This window comes from Alligator mississippiensis, chromosome 1 (genome assembly GCF_030867095.1).
Source record: "Alligator mississippiensis isolate rAllMis1 chromosome 1, rAllMis1, whole genome shotgun sequence".
NCBI classification, from domain to species: domain Eukaryota; kingdom Metazoa; phylum Chordata; order Crocodylia; family Alligatoridae; genus Alligator; species Alligator mississippiensis.
This window is the reverse complement of record NC_081824.1, coordinates 155,090,716-155,102,057: the sequence shown is the minus strand read 5'-3', so window position 1 is coordinate 155,102,057 and position 11,342 is coordinate 155,090,716. Positions and strand designations below refer to the sequence as shown.

The following is an 11,342-nucleotide window of genomic DNA, read 5'->3' as shown; positions in this document are numbered from 1 at the left end:
AACTTGTGGTCCTCCAGCACCCCCAGCCACTCCCCTCATGTATTGTCCCAGACTGACAGAGCTGAGCAGCCGCAGGGGATCCAATGAGCAGGCAGCTGCAGGAGAGTCAGGGGGAAAGGGGGAGAGGATGGGGAGCCATGGAGCTGGCAGCTGTGGGGGAAGCTCAGGAGTCATGAGACAGCTGAAGAGGTGGGCATCTGAGGGGTAGACTGGGCAGCTCCTAGCCATGTCCCTGCTAGGAGCAAGTCAGAGAAGGTACTAACCCTTAATGTGTTCATAGCACATTCATACTTTAAAACCTCATAACATGCCATAGAGTTATGATGTGTGCGTGTAATGTCTGACAACACCCTATGAGTTTGTTGTGGAGCTGTCAAGGAAAGGAGTATTATCCTTGGAAGTATCTGTTAAGGAAAGCATGCAATCATACAGTAAGAAACAATCTTTGTAATGTTATCCCAGGTGCAACTTCGTCTGGATTACTATATGCAAGCGTGCTTTCTTGTTTAGGGTAGTTAGAGAAAAGCAAAAGAAAATACATAGGGAAACAGAAGAGTGGTTTGCCTTTCGGAGGTCCCAGGCAAATTTTCAGTAATAGGATTCTGCTCTTTACTAGGCAACCATCCTTAAGTTACCATACTAATAATTCATCCAGGACCCCTGGGGTCCTTGCACAGTTTGCACTAACCTTATGCCAGTTCAGAAGGGAACAATAAAAAATGTACAAAAAAAAGGTGGCTAAGACAATCAACCCTAAGTCAAATGAGGTGTCTTTTTAGTCATGAGGATCCAGCAAAGGAGTGATAATTCCAATAACTGACTTAGATGTACAACAGATTTAATTAGCAAATAAATACTCCCTACCCTCAGAAATGCAGGGTGCTGTTTCTTGATACTAGAACACCAGACATTAATTTGTACAGCATTTATCTTAGCTAAGGAGCATGATACAGAGAAGTGGTTAGCTGTCTTAATTTGAAGTCAGTCAGATGCAGCTGACAAAGTATTGTATTGCCTATGAACACTCATGCCTCTCTGCCTAGACAAGATACACTACAATCTAGAAAACATAAAACTGGAAAATGATCATAGCCTACACATTGTAGTGGAAATATAGAAATTATTCACCATATCAGTAGATAATAGGATTTGTAACTACAGAAGGAATAACTGACGCAAGAATAGTTATGCTGCATTCTTTTATGACACTGCCACTTCAGAAGCTTGTCCAAAACTCTAAGAAATCCGTTTTTGGACAGAAATAGCTTGTTACAAACCACTGAAGGTAGCTTTCCCTTATTCCTTGTATTAAGGCACAATACAGTACACGGCACTGGCTTCATACATTCCCACCCCTTTCCTGCATTTGACAGACTTGCTTGAAGAATATCTTTCTTGAAAAAAAGCATCAGAACTAGTATGAGTTACTGGAAATTCACAATTAAAAAATGAAAACATAACACTTAGGCATCTTGTTTTTCCAATCTCAGCTTTATAAAAGTTGTGAGTGAAAAATTTAGGGTCCCAGTGGTAAGTTGTATGCTCATCTTTTGATTAATGGAGCAGGGGCCACAGATAGAGTTCAAGAGATTTGCACACACATTCCACAGATTCTGCATGGAAGGTACCTTAGTCCAGCCACTGAAATACTTCTCAGTTGCCCAAGTGCCACTGGATCCTGGGCCTGCTTTACCCCTCCCTGCTTTGGTAATATACATCCATTCTTGCCTATTCTAAATGAAGTGATCTTCATTTAGAAGCAAGGAGAGGCATCTGCCTCTGTGAAGGTAGTATCTGGATTCATTCGATAAGTAGAGGCTTTTATAATTAAAAGAGAAAACACTCATACCGCTCATCAGATGTCCATCAGGGAGAAAACCTTTCTGTCCAAATCCAGACGAGGAATGGAATACACTTTCAGCAGCACAAATTTGTGCTGCTTTGTACCACAGCCCATGACCCTACACATGCCCTTTGCTGCGGGCCATACTCAGCTCTTCTTGGCTCCTGGCTGGGCTCCACATGCTGTGGGGAGGGGCTAGCTGGGGCACATGGTGCTCCAGTGTTCAGCTAGCCAGCAGGCAGCCCCCACGCTAAAGCACCCTGTCCCCCAACCAGCTGGGGAGCAGCAGGTGCAGCACCCCGTCTCTGCATGCTGCGGAGCCCCCAGGCTGTGGCACACTGCTCCCCAGCCAGCTGAGAAGCAGGGCACATTTTAATTTGCAGCATGGGACATGTTTTAACGTTTGCCACATGTAGCTTGTGGTGCCACAAACCACACTTGCCTGCACGTCTGGATGTTAATATTGTTTCACGCACATTGAGTACTATAGACTCTTGGATTCAAACACAGAATACTACAGCAGCTGTGTGATGTGGAAAGTCAAGATTAAGTAGACACAAGTGGTATTCATATGTCTGTCTGCAAAGCTCACGTTAATCTTCATTTGAACCATTTTTTAAAACAAACACTTCAATGATCTTTGAAAATAATTAAGCATCATTACCTAACACTTGTATGTAAACTCTGAAATAACAAACTAGTACTTGTAGATATGTGATGGTAGAGGTGATAGTGAAGAAACCTTGTTTGGTAATGTCACATGTTGATATCTAATATGGATATCTAATATGGAATTCACATTCCAAAAGTTATCCTTAATCAAAATTAGTCTTAGAAAAAAATAATTATAGTAAACATTATTGTATAGGGTCCTGCTAAGAAGAGATGAACTGAAGCCTAGATTCTGAATATCGCAATTCTTGAGGAATCAATATCTGAACTCAGATCCAAAGCCTTCTGGTCAGCAGAACCACCCAAACCAGAATCCGAAGTTCAAATCACAGAAACCCAAAAAACAGAACAAAACAAACAAACAAAAAAACCACAACAAAAAAACCAAACAGACCTGAAAGCAAATTTCAGAATGGCGCACACATCTATAATCTGTTAAAAACTGAAAGCCTGAACCTGAAAAAACCTCAAAGGCTGGAAGACATTGAGATAAATTAAAAAAAAAAAAAAGAACTCCCCCTTCTTCCCCTACCTGGACTTTCTCTTGTTATAAAGACTATTAATAAAGAAAAGGATTACTTCCCTACTTCTCTTCTATAATTGAATATTCCTAAAGATACTAGTTTGCTTTTATAACCAGATGAAGTTTTGGGCTACAAGTAAAAAATGGAGAAAGGAAGCTACACAGAACACAGGAGAATAACAGTATCAACACGAAGAGAGCAAAGTAATCCTGTTAACCAGAGTGGGTAAATTAAATTAGGGATTAATTGGTAGACTCAGTAAGAAAGGGCTCAAATGCTAGCAAAATCACCTTGCTTCCATTCTGAATCTCTCTTTTTATTTGTAAGACTGGCATTACAATTGAAAAGGACTCAAAATGGAGTGATGTATATACATCATTGGTGTTTCATGATGCAACTGATGGAATCCCTGAATGGATATTGCTTCAGCTTTGATTTAAAAAATGGTCTAACAAGAAAATCTTTAACTCCACTATTGATCACAGGTGGCAGAAATGAAAGGAAGAGAAAAGGAAAAGAAATCAAAACTACGGTCAAGTTCATAACATATACATTGTTGGCTGATGACACTGGTTCCAAATGTACAATAAAGCCCACAACACTTTATTACTATGAATATATTTGTGAATGTTTTTTTCTCATGTTGATCAACTTGCTTCTGAAGGTTGTTTTTCTTTTTTGTTTTAAACTTGCATAATAAACATGCAATGAAACATTTCTTTTTAAAGTGTTTTTTTTTGCAGTCGTCTTGTTGTCATACAAGGATTTCATAAAGTTGCAGTGTTGCATCAGAGCATTACCAAAATAAGAGCGAGAGCTAAAGAGGAAGGTAAATGTGAATTTAACGTGATGAGAATAACCTACTCTTGTCCTGAGACACTCCAGTCTTATTAAAAAGGTGTGCACAGTCGAACCCCTTCCTCCCAAAACTACTAAAACACAAAATAATATTAACTTGGAAGAAAAGGGAGGACAGAAAGAAAAAATAAGATGTCATCATGCACTCATCTTCTGCATAGCTCAACCCACATATAGTAAGGCACTATTTCCCCACAACTTAGTGTCCACAACAATCTTTTACAGTGCTCTGTGAACTATATAGTTCCTTCCAGAATGATGAAATAAACAGATTGAATGAGTGTCGCTACCACGTGACCCCATGTGTGATCTTATAGTCAAGGGTGTCTTCTGGCAGTCTTGGAAATAAACCATCTCAAGTCTCTTTGTGTATGTGTGTGCATGTTATGCATGGGGATTTTTTTAATGTTTTTTTTTTCCAGAGTTTCTGTTTTAAATTGTCATTGTTCTTTACTCCTGTGTTCTCAAAGCATATACACAAAAAACTAAAAGCACAGTCAAATCATTGAGAAGACAGCATTGGTGCTCCAAAAAGCACGCAGCTTCTGAGATTTAAGAAGTCTGCTAAACATTCCCAAAGGAGTTGGAAAATGCATGGATGTATTTTCAAGTGCACGTCCTCATCTGTTCTCAGTTGAGCTGATCTTCGTACTGTTTTCGGAAGCAATCGCCAGCAGGGAAAAACTCCCAGCACCGTTCTTGATACATTTTCCATACATAGGATTCCTGCAAGAACCAGAGATTTAAATAATTAATCTCATTCAATGAGAGTGCATTAGGTACGTTTCAGCTTTTAAAGGAATCTAATATGCTGCTCCACTGTTCTGATTCAATTCTTATTGATTTGCTGTGTATCAACCTGGAAGTGGTAAAGTACACTAATAACTCCATTCATCTTGGATGACACTTTTACGTTTCTATCTCCTGACTGAAATATATAAATGTGTGCAAATATATGCTAATGAGTAGTTAAAAGGGATTCTGAAACAGCTCAGAGAAATCATCAATAAAGACTAAAATATTTGCTTGCTGTTTCATGTCTAAGAACACCTTAAATCTCCATTTTAGCTGGATGCAACACATCATAGATAAAAACTAGCTTTTTCATGGTCTTTGAAGGAATATTAGGTAAATTTCTGTATCACCCTTTTCAAAACATGTCTGTGATATTAAGAAAAGAAAACAATATAAGTTTTTAGTATAACCCATAGATGAGAGTAGTTTTCTTAAGAAGGCTTTTCATCTTGGTAGTTTTGTTCATTTTGTTCAGATTATGGCACAATGAGAACATATCAGATTGTTGCCTACTTAGTGGCAATGTTTCATGTAAGTTTTTAAACATGTAAATTGCATCCAGGTCCCATACTAAAGTGTGCTTAAAAATTTGTGATTAATTAAATGTAGAGTATGATGTATATAGAAAAAGACATATTCCTCCCAATTCAAGAGTTATCAACTACTCTCAGATAGATTTTTCAGGTTTAGGTAGATTTACCATTTCATGACTCTAGGGAATGCACATCAATGTAGGTTAGTCATTTTCAGTTCATTCATTAAATAGTTCAGGAAAAAATGGAAAAAAATTCTCCTTCTGAGCAGCTTTGATGAAGTTAAGGCAAGCTTTGTAAACAACTCCCTTGCCTGTTCAAATGCAGCAGAATAAATAATGGGCAGAGGGTGATTGGGGTGCCAGCCCCAGTAGCCAGCATGCAGCCAGCTGAGCCACCGGTGCTGGCAGCATCTGATGCCCTGTCTGGCATTGCTGCCAAGGGGAAGAACTGCCCAGTTACATGTCTGTTCAAAACACTACACGTTGTTTGTTTAGATTTATATTAGGACAGTGTTTAGCAGAGTGGGTCTGTTGGTCAGATCTAGTCTGTGAGCCCAATCTGGCATGCCCGGGATCAGTGCCATATACCTAATCATGGGCATGGCCCCACCCTGGATTAGGCCTGCCATCCCAGTCCCTCATGCACTGGGTTGGGCCCCACTATCCCAGCCCCGGCCTTACATGTGTGGAATTGGGCCCTGCTACCTCAGCCATGATGCTGTGCATGTCAGATTGGGCTCCACCACTCCAGCCCAGCCCTGCACATGCTGGATCAGGCCCTGTCACCTCACCCTTCCTCGATACCCATGCAAGGCCATGTTATCTAGTCTGTGGAGTTTGGAAATATGCCAGAGGAGTCCCAGTGCTAATTGCCACTGTTTGCCCCATCAGATTTCCAGAACTTTGGGAAAATCCACTGTCTGAATAACACAGCTCCATGGACTAGATATGGCCTGGGCATTGAGTACCCCTGCATTAGGACATTGAGAAAAATGACTTATGTGATTCATAGATTCATAGATGCTAGGATCAGAAGGGGCCTCAACAGATCATCAAGTCTCACCCCCTGTCTAGGCAGGAAAGAGCACTGGGGTCAGATGACCCCAGCCAGATGCCTATCCAGCCTTCATGTGATATGAAGCATTACAATGGCTTTTATTAAATCTGCTATAATCTGTGAAAGTGATTGTAAAAAAAGGACAAAGATAACTGTATCTAAATGATTCATAGAAGAAAAAAAAATGTTGGCTATTGACTTTGACATTTGTTGGTACACTTTGCTCTTGAATCCTTAACCTAGATTTTATATAGTAGCAGTCAGTCTTTCAGTCTCAATGTACTCCATAGTAGCTAATGAGATGCTGGTAGCTTCTCTCTATAAAACACTGTGAGACTTTTGGGTTCAGTGAGTAAGTTAAAGGAGAAGTAGTAAGAACAGTTACTGTGTAGGAAAAAGTTTGTGGCCTGTTTTATGTCTATTTTCTAACATCAGCTAATTGGTACTCAGATCTTCCCTGCTATCTTTAGGCATGTGAAACAGGGGGCTTCTCAGGGCCAATCTCCATGGCCCGCCCACGTGTTCTTGGGCCAACCACCTGCCTTCTCACCCGCCACGCCTTGATGTTAATTGATTAATTAATTGATGTCAATTAAGTGGGAAGCTACCCATTTTGCTGCCCCAATGCCAGGGGGCACTCTCTGCGGCTCCTTTCCTCCCCTATACCGCAGCCCAAGCCTCGCAGATGGCATCTTGATGTTCACATAATCACCAGCCCCCACACTGGGCCCCAGAATCCTCCTAACAGGACCCCTCCATGATCCCTCCACCCAGGCAGCCTCTCCGCCTTCATTCAGGCTACCTAGCCCCCCGAAACTATTTTGCCCTCTCGGGTGTGGTCCCCCCGGGACCTCTGGCTACCAGCCCTGGCCCACCTCCAGGCCAGTCAGGACTCCAGGCCCCCGGCTCTTGGGCGTCCCTCGCGGTGGGCCCCTGGCCCTTTTGACCATCCTGGTCCTGGCCCCAGCATGGGCCAGTTGAAGGTACTCTCTCGTTCAGGTCGGGTCTCTAGCACCTCACTCTCTTCCAGGGTCTGCCCTCTGGGCCCTTCACACAAACACAGGGGTTACCCACCCGGTGGTGGGGGCTAGGGGTTAAGGTGCCCCGACCTGCCTTTCACTGGGGTGGTAACTTGCCTGGTATTTCCTGGGGGCTCCCGCGCCCCTGGAAGTCCCACCAGACCACCCACTCCCAGCAGGGTGCAGTTTTAGGTCATGCCCAGGGCCAGGAGCCTCCTGACCATCCCCTACAGTTCCTCCCTTACATCCAGATGATCTCAGCAGCCCTCCGCTCTAGCAACCGAACTGCCCTGTTTATATAGACAGACCCTGACTCAAAACGGCTGCCCTCATCAGGCACCTGATGGCTGCCAGCATCAGGCCCTTAAAGTGGCAGGCGCACACAGTGCCCTGCCACAGCATGATACTAAGAAAATGCCTACAAATAATCCAGAAATAGTCCACCTTTACATTACCGTTTTAATGCATACAAATGCACGAAAAACTACACAAAAGTTACAGTTATTTATTCCTTTTTTAGTTGTTCTCACTTTTATGAGGTAAATACAAAAAAGCTCTTAGTCATATATATGAAACTTTAAGCTGAATAAAAAAAGCCAGTGCCCCAATAATGCCCTGCTACATTGCCCCAGTGGTTTTATTTGGTCCTTGATGCAAGAATAACTTTATGAGTTGGTGTAACCTAGGACCATCATGAACTTATCACAAGTAGCTGGTTGGAACAGTCAGTGGTCACTGGTATGCGGTATGTTCTAATCTTTACATAACCCATGGATTACTCTTTGCCAAGGGAATTTCCAACTGGCCACTTATGTCAGTTATATGTCTCCAGGTTGCATTGCCATTGTAGTGAGTACACAAACCATTTTCATGGCCCACAAACATGAGCAAAATCCATGAAGCCATATGTTCTCCTGTTTTAAAAGATAATTTACTGTTCAAGGGGTCTATTCTCCACCTGAGGGACACTGGTTACACCAATGAATCACTGCATTCATTTTAAATAATGCACTTTATATTTTCAAGGGTGACTCCTCTGCCTGTGAATAATATACTAAAATCTGAATGACAATATTTAATTGTAGAAAATCCCTATATCAGGCATATTCAATAGCTCAGAGTGTTCTTGGTTCTCTTTCATTTAATGAAAACCATGCATAACTTCCTAGACTGAAATAAATACCAGTAGCTATACTCTAGCTTCAGTAATTGCAGCGGGTTAGTGCACATGATAAGTAACGCCTACCAATGACACAAACACAAGTAGTATTTTTCCATGATAGCAATTAAAAATGATGAAAACAGGAGTTAAATATCTTAGTGTAGTTTAATATGCAAAGGACAAAATGACTATTCAGAAATAGCAAAAAAAAAAAAAAGAAAAATCTTCAGTTGGTTAAAACTAGAAAATAAGATGTACAGACAAGAACATAATTACAGCAGTTCGGTATATCACTCAGGTTTCAAAGAGGACAGCTTAGACAACCATACAGTGCAAATGTGTTGTATCCCAGTAGTGCATGGCAGTTTGTGATTTGTTTTTGCTTTTTACTGGAAATGTTCTGCAACTACTAAACATTTTACTGATCACTTACACAGCTCTCACCAGGAAAGATGCGTGTAAGCATGACAATTTTTTTTGCTAAAAATTGTACCGAAAAGAGGTTCAAGGTAAAGGTTTGGAGAACAACAACAACCACAAAATGGAAAAAAAAAAATCTTAGATGCTTTTCTTTCAAAGATTTTGACTTATACTTCCACAACATTCAAGCACAAGCTGCTGCAAGTTGATTCATCATATATATTTTTCCATGGAATTAAGACCATTATGCTCCCAAATTGCCTCTAGCTACATCCAGTGGTTTAATGCACAGCTGTGCCTTCTAATGCTTCTGTAGAGCTTAGTGCAACTAATACAAAGTAAATATGAAACCATAGTTCTCATCTGTTCAAAAGTGATCTGGAAGTGGTATACAGCACTGCAAAGTGTCTCTGGGCAGCTACTTGTGCTTGACTGCTCCTGTCCATGTGGCAGTCCTGTTTATCATGACAGTAATGGCAGTGAAATCAGTAGGATCGTATAAATGCCTTTTCCACCTCAGGGGAGAGAAGAACACAGGAAGCATAGGGATTGATAGTCCTCAGCAATCAAGACATCTAGCCTTTTTTAGGTACAATTTTGTGAAATTTAGGAAATTTTAGTTTTCTCTCTCCTTTTCTTACAAGTATGCCACCTCCCTGGTTTTCAGGTGTATTTGGACTATACACAGTTAATGGACATACTACTGCAAGTTATGTAGCTGTAACATATAATGAGAAAGTTCCCCTGCCTTTGTTAAATATGTGAATACTCAAACAATTCAAACATGACAATGTCTCTATATTAACTGTTATTACTCAAGAAATAGATCTTGGAATTATTGTAGCTAGCTCTCTCAAAATGTCAGCACAGCAGCTGACTGTGGGGCACAATTTATATGCTTAAATTCAAATTCAAGATTGTTGTCCTCATTTTAAGATGCTATCTTTACTATAACTGCCTCTAATTCTTATAAACCTGCCTCTAATAGATAACACCAACTTTCATTATTGATTATAATTACATGGAAGGACACAAAACTTAAAAAAAAATGGAAAGCCCTGACTTAACTTTGATGTGAATTTTATATTAATTTCACATAACAGAGTGAATGCACAAAAATGAATGAAGGAGGTGGGAAACAGAGACATAAGAAAATCAAATGACTTGATTTAATGTTTTAATGGAATATTCATGTATAGTAGGGCTGTGCGAAGCTTCGGGGGGTGATTTGATTCAGAGGAGATTTGGCCCGATTCGGTGGCCAAATTTCTGAATCTGAATAGAATCAAGGGACCAATTAAAAGGTCCAAATCAATTCAAAGCTCTCCAAATCTTCAGAAAAGATTTGGAGAGCTTCAGTGATTTGAACAGTCCCCGCCCACTGCAGCAGGGAGGTGGAGCCCAACTTGGACTAGTAAGTAGGGGGTGGGGAAGAGGGGCTGGAGGCGGGGGGAGGGGCCCATGGGGGACCCCTACCAGGCTCCATCCCCTCCATGCTCCCCCAGCCCTCCCAACCCCCACCTGCTCCCCCAGCCCTCCCATGGCTGCCCCGCCCATCCCAGCTCTGGCCCTTTAAGAAAAAACAAGAAAAACACTGGGACTCACTGCTCCTGCTGAGGCCTCAGGGCTTTGAGGGGCTTATGCACAGCCCCCATCATGGTGTGGGAAAGTGGGGGGCAGCAGGGATTGTTCCCTGCTGGCAGGAAGAGTGAGTGTGTAGTTTTTCTGTTTTTTTGTGTTTCTTTTTTTAATTAAAGGGCTGGAGCCGTGGTGGGCAGAGCAGCCGGGGGGGAGGAGGGAGGGCTGGGACGGTGGCGGGGGGTTAGGGGCTCATGCAAAGTCCCTCACGCAGCTTGGGGCAGTGGGGGGCAACATGGATTGCCCCTCTACCCAGCAGTACCTGGTAAGTTAGGGCTTTTTTTCCCCCCAAAGTGCTGGGAGCTGGGGTGAGCAGGGCAGCCATTGCTGGCTGGGAGAGTGGGTCAGGGGTGGGCCTGGGTGATTCAGCTGAATCAAATTGGGACAGTTATTCAAATCACCAAATTGAATCACTGTCCCATGAATCAGCCGAATCTGAATACAAAGTAAATACTAGCCGCTTTGCACAGGCCTAATATATAGTTACTTATAGTTTTATCTTTAGACATTTTTGTGGAGCCAGCTTTAAGACTGCAAGGTAAGTTACTGATCAGAACCAGGTTTACAGTGCTTACTTACCTGTCCCGTGTGCTCTGTTTCATCTTTGTTAATGAGATACATCAGAAAAAACCTACAAAACAAAGAGAAGCTTGTCAGAAGCAAAGCATGTGGGAATATAAAGGCAACATGGACAGATAGATGGATGTTCACCATTACATTTTATAGGTTAATAAGAATTCTGCTAATACATGTAAAACAATGTTTCATATACAATATTTATATATACAAAAACTAAATAGAGCCTCTAGATAAATTGAC

At 41.7% G+C, this 11,342-nt stretch overlaps 1 protein-coding gene across 1 annotated transcript in view; it reads right to left on the bottom strand.

The window, feature by feature from the left end:
* Nucleotides 1-1,470: 1,470 nt before the first annotated feature.
* Nucleotides 1,471-11,342, bottom strand: part of RYR2 (ryanodine receptor 2) — an 875,416-nt gene continuing 865,544 nt past the window's right edge. Inside the window, exons 103-104 of the mRNA XM_059715710.1 lie at nt 11,103-11,154; nt 1,471-4,623 (exon numbers count right to left, since the gene is read on the bottom strand). Of these exons, the coding sequence (XP_059571693.1) occupies nt 4,528-4,623; nt 11,103-11,154 (148 nt within the window). The 3' untranslated portion in view covers nt 1,471-4,527. The remainder of the gene's footprint in view (nt 4,624-11,102; nt 11,155-11,342) is intronic.